Here is a 17,589-nt window from a genome sequence, read left to right on the forward strand (position 1 = left end):
ATTAATCCTTGCCTCTCCAAGTGGAGACTAATTTTGTCCCTCAGAATTTTTTCCAATAATTTCCCTACCACAGATGTTAGGCTCACTGGCCTGTAATTCCCTGGTTTATCCCTGCTACCCTTCTTGTATAATGGTACTACATTAGCTGTTCTCCAGTCCTCTGGTACATCCCCTGTGGCCAGAGAGGTTCTGAAAATTTGTGTCAGAGCCCCTGCAATCTCCTCCTTTGCCTCCCACAGCAGCCTGGGATACATCTCGTCCGGGCCTGGGGATTTATCCACTTTTTGGCCTGCTAAAACTGCTAGCACCTCCTCCCTCTCGATGCTAATATGTTCAAGTATGTCACAGTCCCCTTGCCCGATTTCTATGTCTGCATCGTCTTTCTCCATAGTGAACACAGATGCAAAAAATTCATTTAAAACCCCGCCTACATCATCTGGCTCTACACACAGATTGCCACTTTGGTCCCTAATGGGCCCTACCCTTTCCCTGGTTATCCTCTTGCCCTTAATATACTTATAAAACATCTTAGGATTTTCCTTTATTTTGCTCGCCAGTGTTATTTCATGGCCCCTCCTCGCCCTCCTAATTTCTTTTTTAAGTATGCCCCTGCACTTTTTATACTCCTCTTGGGCTTCTTCCGTCTTTAGTCTTTTGTAACTGCCAAAAGCCCCCCTTTTTATTTCTAATGCATTTTTGTATCTCCCTTGTCATCCAAGGTTCCCTTTGCTTGTTGGTCCCACCCTTGACCTTTACAGGAACTTGTTGGTGCTGTACTCTCTCTATTTCCCTTCTGAAAGTCTCCCACTGTTTTGATGTGGATTTTCCTATAAGTAGCTGCTCCCAGTCCACTTTAGCCAGATCCTGCCTTATCATATTAAAATCGGCCTTCCCCCAATTTAGAACCCTTATTTCCGGGCCGTCTTTGTCTTTTTCCATGACCACCTTAAATTTCACCGAATTATGGTCACTGTCGCCAAAATGCTCTCCTACTGATACTTCCACCACTTGCCCGGCTACATTCCCCAGAATTAGGTCCAGTACCGCCCCCTCTCTTGTAGGACTTTCTACATGTTGGCTCAAAAAGCTCTCCTGGATGCACTTTAAGAATTCTGCACCCTCTAAGCCTTTCACACTCTGACTATCCCAATTTATATTGGGGAAGTTGAAATCCCCCACTATTATTACCCTATTATTTTCACACTTCTCTGAGATTTGCCTACATATCTGTTCCTCTATCTCCCCCTGACTGTTTGGGGGCCTATAGTACACTCCCAGCAAAGTGCTTGCCCCCTTTTTGTTTTTGAGTTCTACCCATGTGGCCTCATTTGAGGAACCCGCTAATATATCATCCCTCCTTACAGCAGTAATTGACTCCTTAATTAATATTGCAACACCCCTTCCCCTTTTACACCCCCCTCTGTCTCGCCTGAAGATTCTATACCCGGAATATTGAGCTGCCAGTCCTGACCCTCCCTCAACCATGTCTCCGTGATAGCAACAATATCGTACTCCCATGTGTTCAACAACAACTTCAGTTCATCCACCTTATTTGCAAGACTCCTTGCATTAAAATAAATGCCTTCCAGCCCTGCCATATTCCCTTTTGCCTTCACATATTTGCTCTGCCTTCCCAGCTGACTTGTTTTTTCCTCTGTATTTGGCTGTAAATCACCCCCTACTATAGCTCCACTCTGTACCCCATCCCCCTGCCAAGTTAGTTTAAACCCCCCTCTGTCCTCTTATATCAAGGCACCAGTTGACTGAGTATGGCACCAAGGATGCCTAGCAAACCTGAGGTCAATGGAGAAACCTTCCAGTGGCTTAGGTCATACAAAAGAAGATGGCCATGGTTGTCCGAGGCCAATCATCACAGGCTCAGGACGTTGCTGCAGAAGTGCCTGACGGTAGCATGTTCAGTCCAATAATATTTAGCTGCTTCATCAATGACTTTCCCTTCATCATAAGATAAGCAATGGGGCTGTACACTGATGATTATACAGTGTTCAGCTTCATTGACAAATGCAACGATAATGAAACAGCCCATACCAGCCTATAGCAGGATCTGGACAACAGCCAGGCTTGGGCTGACAAGTGGCAGGTAAATACCATCTCCAAAAATAGAAAAAAGTGCCAACTATCTACCTCCCCCTAACCTTCACCCATACTGTCATCACCAAGTCACTAATCAGCAACATCTTTTGGGACACCTTTGACCAGAAACTTAACTGGATGAGTCATATCAATACTGTGGCTACAAGAGCAGTAGAGGGGCTGGGTACTCCAACAAGTGGCTCAGCTTCTGACTCCTTAATGTCTTTCCACCATCTACAAGGCTCCAGCAGGACTGTGATGGTATACTCACCACATGGCTGGATGAGTGCAGCTTCAACAGCACTCAAGAAGCTCAACACCATATAGGCAAGAGAAATCCGTCCATATTGTCCATACCCTCCATCACCAGAGCACTTCAACAGCACCTTGCGATCTCTACCATCAAGAAGGATAAGAGAAGCAATGTTGTGGGAACACCAACATTTCCAAGTTCCCCTCCAAGTCGCACACAACCCTGTTTTGGACGTATTGCATTAGAATATACAGCACAGAAACGGGTCTTTCAGCTCAGCCAGTCCATGCCACCGTTTATACTCAACTCGAACCTCTTCCCATCCTTCCTCATCTAACTCTACCAGCATAACCCTCTATTCCCTTCTCTCTCATATGCTTATCTAGCTTCCCCTTAAATGCATCTATACTATTTGCCTCAAATACTCCCTGTGGTAGCGAGTTCCACATTCTCACCACTCTGGGTAAAGAGGTTTCTTGAATTCCATATTTGATTTTCTTCATCATTGCTGGGTCAAAATCCTGGAATTCCTTACCTCACCATTGCCACAAGGACCTCAGTGGTTCAAGAAGGCAGCCCACCACCACCTTCACAGGGCAATAAATGCAGTGTTGACAATGTCATTAATATCCTGAGAACAACTTTTTTTAAAAAATGGGGTACAAGTAAGGACAGCCTTCGGAAGAGGAGAAAACACCAAGTTAATTTGTCTGATTATTTTAAGTAAGTGGAAATTAATTTTTTAAGTTTACAGAAGTTTATTTGACATATTTAGACAAAATTCTAATAGGCCATTTTAATTTTAATTTCAAAACTAGTTTAGTTCAAATAGTATTGTAAGAAGATCACAACGTTAACAAAAGGTAGTCTGATGGGATTGTTAAAAATGGCCTGTATAGGGGAACAAAAAGGAACAACATTTCTTTAGATGATGTGTGTCAACAGCTGCTTTAATAACCGAGATGTTGTGTATTTCAGGTTTCCTGAAATGCAGTATTTCCAACAGGAAAGTGTGAGGCAGATCTTGACAGATATCCTGTTTTGTTATGCGAGAGAAAATGAGCAGCTGCTTTACAAGCAGGTAATGAAATACTGTACAGGTTTGGTTGAATAATTAAGCAGTTTAAAATTGGACTGTGAGAAAAGTGTCTTGTGACATTTACTAAGAATAAATATGCATTCATTCTGGGCATAACATTCTGTCCCTAAAGCATTTAAGTCTGCTGCAAGTTACACATTGCATATGTTTTAGTGTTGTGTTCTAGTCGATTTTTTATAGAAAAAACCTTCATGCACTAAAGATTTAGTGATCTTCACATTAATGTTTTAATTATTCTGTCTTTCCCCAAATGTATTTCTATCTGCAGAGTTGCCTGTCTTTAAATTATAAAGCATGATCATATTTCTTTTTTAAATGTTCAAGTGCAGGCTACAAAAAGATAAAGGGCTAAAAATTGGAGAACGCTGGAAACCTGCTGGTAACAGCGGCAGCCAAGGATAACGGCCGCCCGCTGAGAGAGCGCAGGCAGTACCGGCATTATGGTACTGCCTGCTCATTAACATCAGCGTGGCGTTGATTTTCTGGTGTAACGCGCTCTTTGCAGCGCTAATCTCAGAAGGAGGCCAAAGGTCGCTTCTGTCTCCCGCTTGCAGTATAGGGGAACGGGGAAGAAAGGAGCGACCCGAACAGTTGCCATACTTGCTCCAAAAATATTAGCTGCCACCCGATGTTTGTGGATTTTTTAATAGTTTATGAAATGAATGCATCTGCGTTCTCTAACACTAATCTTTCCCCAATGGTTACTGTTGAAAGTGCTTAACTCTGTAGTCATCGTGGCAGCTTTTAGTGGGCCTTGCATACTCGACACAAAATAATTATTTGATAAATAATTGGTTATGGAATTTTGAATAAATTATTTATAATTCCTTAAAATCTTAAGGAGTTTCCAGATCTGCTAGGGGGTGACGGTCTGGTGACGCTATCATCATAAAGATGAAAGAGATCTTAGCAGAGATGATCTTCAAACATTGCAGTGGAGTTCACCCATTGATTTACTGACCCACAAACACTGTAGGCCTCCCGGAAAACTGCCAGAAAATGCAACACCCCCCCCACCTCTGCCCCCCACCACTGATGGGCAAAAAATTAACATTTAAAAGAAGAACCTTGGCAAAGGAGGCGTTTGAAGTTCCGGCATCCATCTGGGGTGTTTTCCACTTGTCAGCATCCATCCTCGTAAGTCCTGCCAGACTCTTCATGGTCGTTAACGCTGCTGAAACACCTTTTAGCGGCAGCACGCACTGGTGTGATCTAGAGTGGGAAGCAATGGGAGCGGCAAACTCCAAAATGGATGATCTGGCGGCAACTCGCTGTTGCACGCTGAATGCCGTCATGCTCTAACTCATTAAAATACTTTCACAGATCGCAGGCAACGGCAGCGCTGCCGACCTGCTGAAAAGGGCGGCCGCTGCGAGACCTGCCACCAACTGGCGGAAGAACGCCGGCCACTGTTATACCACCATTTCATGGCAGTAATGAGTGCTGCAAACCACCTGAATTTTTAGGCTAAAATCTGTAATTAATTGTCCATTTATTGTGGCAATTAAATTTGAAAATCATACATTCATATCACATTTTTAGGCTAACCTTGATGCATAAATAGCATCAAAGTGAAATAATTCAATGATTTGTATAATATATCATGCCAGATTTAAAATGTTTCAAAAACAGAAAATGCTGGGAGTGTGTAACAGCCCCATCAGTATCTGTGAAGAGAAAAAACAGGTTAACATTTTGGGTATATATCTCTGGTACCTTTCTGGTCTGCATGCCTCACGCTCTACGTAAATTCACTGAGCCATTGAGGTGACTCCATTTTAACATCTCCTAGTTCATTTTCCAGAGTACGCATTTTCTTATTTAATTTGATTAATAAGAATGATCCAGCTCTATTGATTTTTTTTGTGATGCTAATCTTTTAGGGCATGCATGAACTACTGGCCCCTCTCATCTTTATTCTACACTGTGATCACCAAGCCTTCTCGCATGCCAGTGAAACAGCAAATCCAAGGCAAGTTTTATCTATATAAGTTCTGCATATTTGTAAATGATTTATTTTGAAGTTCAAATAAACATGAAATAGGTATTGTCAAGGCTTTACTAACATTTGCACTTGGAGTAGCGCTGATGCAACTTTCTCAGTCTTGTCTGGTCATTTAGAGGAGAGACTATGGGCTGAGATGAGGGGTGGTTTCCTACACGTCTACTGCAAATCAAAATGCAGTTGGTATTGTGGATTCCAGAGGATAACTGTTGGCAGGGGACGGAGCAGAGAAATCAAGAGGAAAAATTACAAAAGTGAAGTTCTATATAAGTACCAAGCCAGTAAAACGTTGCTGACTGACCACAATCTTTTCATGACTAGAATGTTTCATGTGGGGATTGCTCAGGAACGCGACCACACAGTTGCTACCCAGAGTACTAAATGGTTGTTAATGTACAGCGCTGGACTCAGCAAGAAAATCAAAGCTTAGATTTCAGTCTTGACTAACGTTTCCACAAGTTTCCCATGGGGGTGATATATCTTGGGATAAGGAGAAAACGTCTAAAATGAGGGTATTGTTCCTGACACACTTGAGCAAACTGTATTTTGTGAGCTGGACCATGTCCCACCATTCCAAACAAAGAAATTGGAATGGATGCATGGGGCTGCTTTTAGGAGAGGGGGAGGGAGAACTTAATTTTTTTTAAATCTAAAGATAAACATGTCAATCATTTTATTATTTTTCGTTAAAAATGGTCTTAGTATTTGCAGTTATAAAGGATGGTTACACAGAGCTATTTTTGTTGATGCCCAATGTGAATACTTGGATTTTGGCAGTTTTATAGGTCAAGCAGTAAACACAGCTGAATATATTGGTATAGAAAAGAATATTTTACTAACTTTGCAGATTTATATCTCCACAGTGAGGAAATGAAAGCCCTCCTCAACCCTGAGTTCTTGGAACATGATGCTTAGTAAGTTAAGAAGTAACATCATTTTTTTTTGTTATACACTTTGTTTTGCTTGTATTTATTTTTAAGCTTGCCTTCTTATCTCTTCAGTGCAATGTTCTCACAACTTATGGACACTGCAGAACCATGGTTTTCAAGCTTTGAAAGAGAAATAAGAAAGGTATGTTCATTTTAATAATCAGTTTATGATAAATTTAAATATTTTAACTTATTATGTACATTTTCCTCTCAAGTTACTTAACACAAAACTACTTAATTATTTCTCCTAATTTCTTGTGAACTGGCTGGCTCCTTCCCTTCCCGATCACATTCGTTACCCGTGTGGATATCAGGAAGTTCCAATAGGTGCATTAAAGGTTTATTTATTTATTTGTTATATATTCATAATAAATATTTTTTAAGTTTGCAGTGGAATTAAACACTATTGCTCTGGTCAATTATATTAGCTGCAGTCCCAGTTTCACTTCTGTTTAAAAGAACAGTGCACTCTAATTATCTTAATATTTCTGACCAAAACCAATTCTCTCATTCTCTGGTGAATATAGTTGCAGGAAATGTGTTAATTAACATTTCATCCTGGGAAGAGAAAGAGGCATGATAATTGGGAAGATTGGGATAGAGTACACGAGCAGATTTTGTCTTTACAGTCATTAGTATTTTAAAACCAGGAGTTTTCATTCTTCTATTCAGGAACCAAAAGGATAAGTGGCCTTCAAAATTGCCTTTGACGATCATTGAAACAAATGTTTTGTTCAGGAGCAGCTGCTACATCAGGAGTTCGTAATGAAGAAAAGAAATGTCTTCTATTATAATCTGAAATTTGATTTCTTTTAGTGGAAGTGTGCTGATTTGTATTAAATCATGTACATTTTATAAATATTTTAAATGGTTACTATCATATCGATGGAGGGGGAGAAAAATGAATAGAGAACAAGAATGGTCCATAAATGACGATGTATTGTGTGGACTGCATAGTATTTTTTGTAAACTTTGTGATAGCTTTCAAAATTATCAAAGTGTGTTCCAAATTATAGTAATATAAAATTTGCATTTGCAGTTATTAATCTAGACCAGAAGTATTAAAAGGATAGTAATAGTATTCAAGGAAATTTGGAATAATTTAGTAGATTAACACAGGATGGCAGATAGATCTACAATGTGGACTATTGTAAAGTAATTCAAGTCAGCGTAGAAATATGTACACAATGAAAGAAAGAGGATCTGGGTGCAATTATTCAACATTCAGTGAAAGTATCCAGTTACTGTGAAATTGTTATTAACAAAACTAATCAAATGGGGTGCATCTCAAGGACATTTGATTATAAGCCAAAGATTAATCATATGATTATAAGACTGTGGAAAGCAGAGGTCAACTTTGACATTTAGTTTGTTAGATCGATATTATGTAGAGTGAGTACTTCGGGGGACAGGGGGAAATTCTGCAAAGATCAAATATGTTGGACAGAGTTCAGAATAGAGAAAACAGTGCATCATCTGTAGAAGTAACGAGCTTGGCCTAAATGGCCCGTCCTCATTATTTTATGATTGGTTTTGCCAATGAAAGAGAGGAAAAATGCTTGAGTTTAGAAAGGAGTATAGACTGGAGAGAGCAGACTGGAAACATTTAGTATCACAAAGGAAGGCTTGTTGAAATGCTTAGGAAGCTGAAGGTAAGCAAGGCCCCAGGCTCTTAACAATTTGGATCCAAGAGTACATTTGGAGTTGATTGAGGAGATGGTAAATTCCCTCACTGACATCTTTCAAAGCTCATTGTAATCGGGTAACAGACAAATAGATTGGAAAGTAGCAAATGGAGCAAGGGATGAACTCTCAAATTGCAGACCTGTGAGCCAGGCAGTCATACAGAAAGTGTTGAGAGTGGAAAGTAGTTGCTAATGAAGTCTCATAGGCATCAGTGTTGAGCCAGTGTTGTTTATTGTTATAAATGACTTTAGAGAATGGAATTTTATCCAAGGTATCCATTTTTATGGCTGACACCAAATTGGGTATAGTGGTCTATGATGCTGAACAATTAGGGTGCCAACTTTAGTTGGACCTTTTCCTAGAGGTTTGGTCACATGACATTCGTTGTAGTCTGAAAATGGTATTGCATTGACTTAACAGCTTGATAGCTGCTCTCACAAATTTACATTACAAGTCGCAGGGAGCTCGGTAGCAAATTGTGTTCTGAGGGATACATATGCACAGGTTCAGTCTTGATAAATTAGTCACTACCCAGGCACAATGTATACGTGTCATGATGTAGTCCATTAGGTCATGTCTGCCTGTCTTGTGATGATGCCATGTGTTAATGTGTTTAAAATGCATGTGTAGGGGAGATGTATTTAAAATCCACAAAGATCACACACCCACCTGTGCAGTGCTTTTACTAGCCACAGTTAAGCCAGTGACAGGCACTAAGATGAACGAAAAAAAGTGGATCTTCCTGGTCACCTGTATTTAAAAAAAAAAAAAAAAAAAAATCTGCTAGTTTTACTGTCCAACCGACCATCGCCTGCAAGAGACCAGGGCTGCACAAGCCAGCAATCAAAGATCATTATAAAAGAAGCTATCGTTTTCCTCTGTATGACCCACTGGATTTTAACCATAATCCTAACACGGACCATTCACCCACACCCCTGTGCTCGCTGACCTACATTGGCTCCCAGTCCAACAACGACTCAATTTTAAAATTCTCAGCCTTGTTTTCAAATCCCTTCATGGCCTCCCCTCTCCTTATTTCTGTAACCTCCTCCAGCTCTACAACCCTCCAAGATCTCTGCGCTCCTCCAGTTCTGGTCTCTTGCGCATCCCAGATTTTAATTGCTCCACCATTGGCGGCCATGCCTTCAGCTGCCTAGGCCCTCAACTCTGGAATTCGCTCCTTAAACCTCTCAGCCTTCCTAGCTCTCTCTCCTCCTTTAAGACACTCCTTAAAACCAACCTCTTTGACCAAGCTTTTGATCACCTATCCTAATATCTCCTGATGTGACTCGGTGTCAAATTCTGTTTGATAACGCTCCTGTGAAGTGCCTTGGGACATTTTACTATGTTAAGGGCACTATATAAACGCAAGTAGTTGTTGTTCTACTTTTAACTATTTTGGATTTGGCTATTGCCTTCAGGACATTGACAAACAATGCTAGCAATAGAGGACAACTCTGTGACCATCTACATTGTAGCCCTGCCAAAGGAGGTGCTAGTAGAACAATGGATACAGCCTTAATCACTATGATCTACTAAAAGTTTGTTAATGTATTAGGATAATAATGAAAGCTGCAGCATCTGTGAAGGATGACAAGTGGATCTGAAAGCTACAGATATTCGTACAATGTAAATTAATTAATGATCCATAGGCATAAGCTTCCGCAAATTGCAAACACATAACATAAGATTTGGGATCCCTCCCATCACCATACTACAACTTGTGACTCTGGGCTCTTGTGATCGAGCCCTGTGAGTCTCTAGATGTACTTTACTTTTCATTCTCATTAGTCCTGAAAGAGATTTACCACAGCAGATCTGCCTGGTGAGCTTGGGGATGCCCCGATCAGTATCATCTGGTGACAGTCAAGACAGATGCCCTTGGAAGGATACTCAGTAACATTTAAATGGGGCGTGTGTTCCGCCCAGGGAGAATTGATGGCTTCACAACAGATTGGGATAAGTTAAGAGCTCTAAAGCTTATGAGCATTACTGTGACCACAGGGAAAGTTGTGTTTTACTCTCTGATTCCTGGCTTGGGAGAATCCTTTGCAATGTATAATTCCTGTGATTTTGGATTTCTTTGTAGTATGGCTGGATCTAGAGTGAAGTCCAATTCAAGCATATGTAGCAGTTATTTCAACTTTCTTGTGTATAGCTTGCATTAAAGTGTATTGATTTGTGGTTAAACCTATAACATTCAATGGAGTTGTTTCTTTGCGAGAGGAGGAATTTTTATATGCGTAGTACTTGATGATCTGAGCACGGGGTGACATTTAAAGGCTGTAATTACAACAGCAGATAAGGAAAGAACACCAAGATTTAAAGTAGGGGATAAGCGCAGTGCTATTTATTTATATAAATAAATAAATATTTAATAAAATATACATTAATTCTGAAGGAGTTATTTTTACTTCAGGGTGAGTAATGTACTATTCATGGTTACTAATCAGTGGTAGTTTGGTTACTGTATTGGGTCTGATTACATGGTAAAGGTTTGAAATCTTGTTTGTGACATTAGCAGGAATTAATAGAGATTTAATAGTGATTTAATTGGCTAATAAAATATGATTAATATTGTGCGAGACTGATATTTTTAAATGTAGGTAAGTTTTACATTGTATTTTCATCTGGACACTCATTTTATCTCTTTAGGGAAAAGAAGAGATGGTTACAGCTGTACCATTTGCAAGACCTCAGGACATGGGGCCCTCACTTGCTATAGTTTCCAAAGTAAATCGCATTCAAGACCAGCTGTTAAAGAAATATGACACAGAGCTATACATGCACCTTAATCGACTAGAAATAGCACCTCAGATTTATGGAATGTAAGTGATTCTATGCAATTTTATCTAACTTGCTTCATAAATGTAGCTCCATTAAAAAAAATACTTAATGATTTAGTTGTGCAAATTATGTAAAGAATCATGGGCTAGAAATTCAGTGGCCTGCGCCACCAGTTTGCGCCCAAAGAGGGCTTTTGCGCCACTGTGCAAACCTACCACGGTATTTAGCGGGGCGCTAATGGTGGCGTTAGCCAGTAGCGCTGCGCCGCCACCGATGACGTCATCGGTGTGCGCAGCGCCCCGCTATCGCCCCGCTGGCCATATTTGGTTGCTGCCGCCTCCCCCGCGCCGGCCGCAAACAGCGACCGGTACACGGGGCCTACCTGTGCCGGTAGTGGGGCGAGTTAAGGTGGAGGTGCGGCCGGCCGCTTTTTCGGCGGCCGCCTGCCTGCACCTCCGTCCCCGGCCTCCTACACCCCCCCACGCCCCCCCCCACGGCATTGCCGGCTGTTTCCAGAGAGCCCGGCACTTCTCCTTGGTGCCGGGCTCATTTGCCGGCACTCGCGAGCGGGGATCGCGCTGTTGCAGGCACCTCCCCCTTAAGAGTGAGAGGAAGGCCTGCAGTACCGCAGGCTGCCGTGCCGCAGCGGGTGGCGCTGCGGCACTTTGCACGCCGATATTCAGTTTCAGCGCCCCAAGCAGGGCGCCGAAACCCTTGTTTAGCGGCCGGCTTCCACTTGGGGCACTGAAACTGAATTTCTCGCTGGCGTAAGTGGCTCCGCGCGCAGCGGTAATTCCGGCGCCCAGGCGAGCTGGGCGCCCCTAACTGAATTTCTAGGCCCATATGTTTTAAGTATTGCCTATAGTAATAAATTGTGCAAGCAACATGTACAATAGGCAATGGTTATTTCATGAGCTATGCACAGAAAAAAAAACATATTTACTGGAACAGTAAACAAATTTGGGGATAATGTTACAATTCTATATAAACCGTGTAGCCTATTTCCATAACTGCCAAAGCTCAATTTTTTCACATATTCGGGTCATGTGAAAAATAATTAAGTGGAAGGACTTGAAACAGTATAATTCTGTAGAAATAAAGGTTTCAAAAATTATTCTGAGTATGCTATTTTGTGTGTACAAAGTAATGAGTGCGTCACTAGGTTTTACAGCTTCAAGAGATAGAAACATTCATGTCATTTATTGCAACAAGAACTGGCAGCCACAATAAGTTTGTAAAAATAGATGAACTGTTAAGGCAACTTGAGTTATGCCTAAGTTGTTTTACTATTGTCATGGTTATAAGGATACAGATTTAATTTAATTCCTTTTTTTAAAAGATTAACCATTTCTCTTCCCTGAAGACGTAAAGTGTGACTCCAGTTGAAAATACATTGGCCCCGATTTTCCTGGAGCCGTCAGGCGGGGTTTCAGGCGGGCGGGGGTTGAAAATCGCAGAAATAGGGGGTCACGACTCTCCCTGCCCCGTCCGACTTTCGCCCCATTGTTTCAGCGCGACCCGAATCAGTCCCGCCCGTAGCAGGTGGGAATGGTCGACAGAAGCCTAATGAGCAATAATTGGCATCTGTAATCCTATTTTAAGGGGCCCTTGGAATTTTCAGCCTTTCCCCATGTAAACCACGCCTGGTGGGAACACCGCTGATGAAACCTGGCGTGAACAATGTCGGCTTGCTTACTTTCAGCTGGAGTTCCATCAGGAATGAAGAGATTTAATCAGCCAGCATTTGTAGGCTGCAGGACCTTGTTGCTCAAGACTTGGGGCAACTTGTTGAAGGCTTAGGCACAGCTGTGGAAGGTTGGAGCCTCACACTTCTCCAGTGTGAACTTCTGGGAAGCCCCTCTCAGCACCCTCACTCAGCACTTCCTCAACGGAGGCATCTGCCAGAAGCATGGGAGGCCTTTTGTTCCTCCCCTTCTTGGCATTAGAGGATCTCCAACAGCAGAGGCGGCTGCAGCAGATCCAGCAACAAAGCAGCAACAGCAGCACCAGCAGGAGCAACAGGCTGCGGCTCAGCCACCTGAGGCAGCACAGGCCAGAAGGGGCCAGCGCATGGAAGGCCGTCGGCACAGGAGATACCCCCCAAACAGGGTCTACAGACACAGGGTGAGCTACCTCAACATGACTGAGCAGCAGTGCCAAAGGCGGCTCCGACTTTCGCGAGAGGTAGTGACTGACATCTGCGCAATGCTACAGCAAGACCTGCTGCCCAGAGCACCAGGTCGACAGAGCACCAGGTCGACACTCCTTACCAGTGGCCATCAAAGTCACCACCGCACTCAACTTTTATGCCTCAGGCTTCTTCCAGGGATCAGCAGCAGACATCCGCGGTATCTCCCAGGCGGCCGCACACACTTGCATCAAACAGGTCACCGATGGCCTCTTTGCCTTCGCACACAATCACATCCATTTCACCCGGGATCGCGCAAGTGTGAGGGCGCGAGCGCGTGGATTAGCTCAGCTGGCAGACTTTCCAAGGGTGCAGGGCGTCATTGACTGCACACATGTGGCCCTTAGGGCACCCCATCGCAATCCAGGAGTTTTTTGTCAACCGCAAGTGCTTCCACTCCCTTAACGTTCAGCTGGTGTGTGACCACAAGAAGGAGATTTTGCATGTTTGTGCCAAGTACCCTGGCAGCTGCCATGACTCCCTCATACTGCGCCAGTCTACTGTGCCTCCAATATTCCGTCCGCCAAACGAACTTCAGGGATGGCTACTTGGAGACAAGGAATATCCCCTGCGGAGTTGGCTAATGACGCCGGTGAGGAGACCAGCCAACGAAGCTGAGGAGCGCTACAACTCCAGCCACATTTCCACCAGATGCATTATCGAGCAAGCCATCAGATTGCTAAAGATGCGCTTCAGATGCCTCGATAGATCAGGTGCAGCCCTACAGTACTCAGCAGCCAGGGTCTCCAAAATCGTTGTAGTATGCTGTGTGCTTCACAACATGGCACAGCATCATGGCTTGCCGATTCCGCAGGACCAAGAGGCTCCTCACAGAGCCGCCTCGGATGAGGATGATGATGAGGAGGAGGACGGAAACGAGCATCCTGCAGAGGCCCGTCAACCAGCGGCACCAGTGCGCGAGAATATTGCTGGGCGGAATGCAAGGAACGCACTCATCCTGGCCAGATTTGCATAGCCTGGTACCTCAAACACTGTAGCCTCGCTGCTTCTTAACTGACCATGGACAGTGGCCCATCCCTGCGCATTTCTGCCTATTGGACCAGCTTGCTGACATCTGCAAGTAATCCTAAGGCCTCAATGTGAAATCCCCATTTGCCAAATGACAGACGCCACAACACCAGCAGTTGCCACCAGATTTTTTTATGTACAAGAAACTGATGGCATTAAAACTATATACAAGACTTTTCACCCAAGTGAATACCTTTGTGATTAGTGGTGCTTTATTTTTCTCTTACTCGTGCTCCTACGTAGTGGTACCCCTGTGGCTTCAGCAGATGTGGCGGCCCCTTGCTCGCTTTCCTGCTGCTCCTGTCTCGACACCTTTGGCGGGCGTCCTCTGGGGTGGCGTGCCTGTGAGGGCTCGTCAACAGTCTGCTGGGTTGAGACTCCTATCTCACTTGGGTGTGGACTCTGGCGGGGCTCTGACCGACGGCTCTGAAGTGGCATGGAAGTGAGAGCGCGTGGAGAGGAGCCCCCACTTTCTTCAAGTGTGCCAACAACCTCCCTCTCATGGGTCAGCTCCCCCTCAGTGGCTGGAGAGCACCTTGCTGCACATCAGGGGGGCCATGGGGACCCGTATCTGCACTGGAAGTCCTGCTCAGAGGGACTTCCATGAAGGTCTGGTTTCGGTGCTCAATAGATGCCCATCGCTCCTCGAGATGTCATTCTATTCTGAGCATTCACCATGTTTTCGATACCCTGGCGACTAAGCTCCTCCATGGCCGTAGCCCTCCTCTCCTCGGCTGCAGCCCTCCTCTCCTCGGCTGCAGCCAGCCTTACCATGGAGGTAGCCATCCTTTCCATGGTGATGCTTTCGTGCGCCAATGACTCCAATAAGGCTCTGCTCATACTCATCATGGACTCCTCCATTCGCTGCACACTCGCAGCGACCCTGGAGACAAAACCTGCCAGAGACTCCTGCACCTGTGCATGGAGATCCATCACCTCCTTTCTTGCGGATGGACCCAGAGGCATAGGGTCGACATGCAGCTGAGCTGGCAGAGGCCTGCGCCCTCCGATGAGGACTCTCCACTGCTGTCCCTGTCTCCACAATCTGCTGATGCTCACTTGCGGGCTTGCTCCTGTCTCTCCTTCCCCAGCTTTCGGAGCGACGTCAGCCCCGACAATCTCCATCACTGCTTCCTCCCAGGGGGTCAGGTGCGCGATTGAGGGTGGCCCTCCTCCAGTCCTGGCTCGCGCTCTCCTGTTGTGAGCTCTCTTTTCCTGCAATAAGTGAGACAAGTGGAGTTTGAGTGAGAGTGCAGGAGTGAGTGTAGAGATTACATAGCATAGATACTTAGAAGGAGACAAAGATGGTGTGAGGCTGCAAGACCAAGGGCCCTCCCTATGTGTTGTCAGTTGTGTTCCAAGCATCAGAGTGAAAGGCAGTGTGAGGGCTGCATGGTGGAATAGTTACGTGAATGTGAGCATCGAGAGATAGGGAATGGGTAAGGGTGCATGGATGTGACTGTGAAGTGTGATGTGGAGGAAGAGATTGCTGAAGCTGAGTGCTGTTGGGGAAAGGCAATGGTGATCAGGTTGAGGGTGATGGAAACTTCATACTTACTTTTCCTGTACAGTGAAGGTCATGGAAGCGCTTCCTGCACTGCATCCAGGTCCTTCTAGTGACTCCCAGAGAGTTCACCTCTGCAGCCACCTCCATCCAAGCAGCCCTGGTCTCTTTGGGAGGCCTCTTCCTCCCTGAGCTAGGGAAGAGGACCTCCCTGTGGGCCCTAACCCCATCCACCAATGTCTGCAGTGACGTCTCATCAAATTTGGCGGCAGCTCGGCCTCTGCCGCTGGCAGCAGCTGGTGCAGGCTCCTCTGCCATTCTGTATGACTGGTTGGGAAGCCTGCAGAGGTTGAAAAGCTTGCTGGACACTTTAAAAGCACCATGAATGATGACATCATACTGTGGGGCTTTCTGACTGGAAATGGACAATTAGCAAGGGTGCCCACACGATGGAAATAAATTGGCCAATTGAGGGAAAATTGCGTGCAGCTGGCTGACCCATTTAGATTCGTGTCGGAACCCGACATTCGGGGAACCCGACAGTTCCCCGCACCTGCGGGAAAATCGGCCCCATTGTGTACTGAATTAAAAATGGTGCCTTTAGCAACTAATGTCCATACAGGGTGGTAGTTATCTTATTTTTGTTAAGCATCCCTTAATGGTCTAAATTCTGTGCAATTGATGTGTTAGAAATAACCTGAGCAAGTGGAGAAAGAAAGAGAAAATAAAACCACATCTATATATATTTTGAGGATCAGTGATGAATAATTGTGAGGAATAGACTATGCAATGAAGAATATTGAAGTGATCGGCTTTGTACTCCGAATTACTGCATACCATTGACGCTTACTGCTTTGTTGAAAGTAGACTGATGTGTTCAGCAGTACAGTGTTAGAATAAAACTCAATTATGTGGGTCAGACAACTCTGGCACTAGCCATATGTAAAATCGACACAAACTGTGATTAGAACTTTTTAACCATGTTTCCCTACATTACAACAGTGACTACACTTCCAAAGTACAGGAAACTCTTTTTTATCCGGGACCGGCGTGGTGCCGGTTCATCAAAAATTCCGGATAACCGAGAGCTATAGTAAAAGATACGGAGAGCTGAGAGCTCCGTATAAAGCAACAAACCCTGTTGCTTAGCAACAGGTGCAGAACAATGGCCACAAGTTCCAAGCATCTCTGTAGCTTGGCAACAGCTGCAGCCACACCCTTGCACAGCAACAGATCGAGGAAGGCAAATACAATATGAAGTAAAACTTACCTGAACCTACTCCTGAATTTTGCCGGTTAACCGAGATTTCCGGTTATTTAGGTGCCGGTAAATCGAGAGTTTCCTGTACTTAATTGGCTGTGAAGCACTTTGGGACATCCTAAGGTCATGAAAGGTGCTATATAATTGCAAGTTCTTCTTTCTTTCATGTGTCTGTATGACGCAATATACTTGTATTTCATTTTTAAGTTACCCTAGCTTAATACACTGTCATCCATTTACATTAATAAGAAAGGGATTGGGAGTACCTGTGACTTTATTGCTCATGTCACAATATGCTGTGCAGTCCACCTTTACAAAAACTATTGTATGGCACCAAGACAGAAAGGATATATTTGATATGTATTTTAAACATGATAAAATGATTTATATATAATTCCCTGGTATGTCATTGCATTAGTAATTAGCATTTAAATATGAAGTTGTCAAATAATACTGCAGATGTGAAGACTAAAATGTGGCAGAGTTGCAACTTAATATACTCACTAAATTTGAACACAACATTTTAGAGTAACAAGCATTACACTAATAAACTACTTTATTTGACAATTTTGTGGTTAAACTTTGCTTAAACATCTGAACCACAACTTTTTTTATTAAAAACAGGAAACCTCAAATGATACTGTTTTTCCGAGAATTGTAATCTTACTGGGTGTACGTTATGTCTATTGAAGAACATATTTAAAAAAATATTTTGGCTCATCTAGAATGTTCACCTCAAAAGAGTTCACGCTAA

The 17,589-nt window shown here is 43.8% G+C and overlaps 1 protein-coding gene across 2 annotated transcripts in view; it reads left to right on the top strand.

Moving 5' to 3' along the window:
• The window catches only part of tbc1d5 (TBC1 domain family, member 5), a 508,566-nt gene that overhangs the window by 135,971 nt on the left and 355,006 nt on the right, over positions 1-17,589 (top strand). Inside the window, exons 7-11 of one of the 2 annotated variants that reach the window (XM_085988017.1) lie at positions 3,326-3,428; positions 5,330-5,422; positions 6,319-6,365; positions 6,453-6,522; positions 10,722-10,894. In XM_085988017.1, the coding sequence (XP_085844143.1) occupies positions 3,326-3,428; positions 5,330-5,422; positions 6,319-6,365; positions 6,453-6,522; positions 10,722-10,894 (486 nt within the window). Of the gene's footprint in view, positions 1-3,325; positions 3,429-5,329; positions 5,423-6,314; positions 6,366-6,452; positions 6,523-10,721; positions 10,895-17,589 lie in introns of both variants that reach the window. The other variant, XM_085988016.1, reaches the window with a different exon arrangement.

The sequence above is a fragment of the Somniosus microcephalus genome, chromosome 5, assembly GCF_052327205.1.
Source record: "Somniosus microcephalus isolate GS21.2 chromosome 5, FLI_Smic_1.0, whole genome shotgun sequence".
Taxonomy (NCBI): domain Eukaryota; kingdom Metazoa; phylum Chordata; class Chondrichthyes; order Squaliformes; family Somniosidae; genus Somniosus; species Somniosus microcephalus.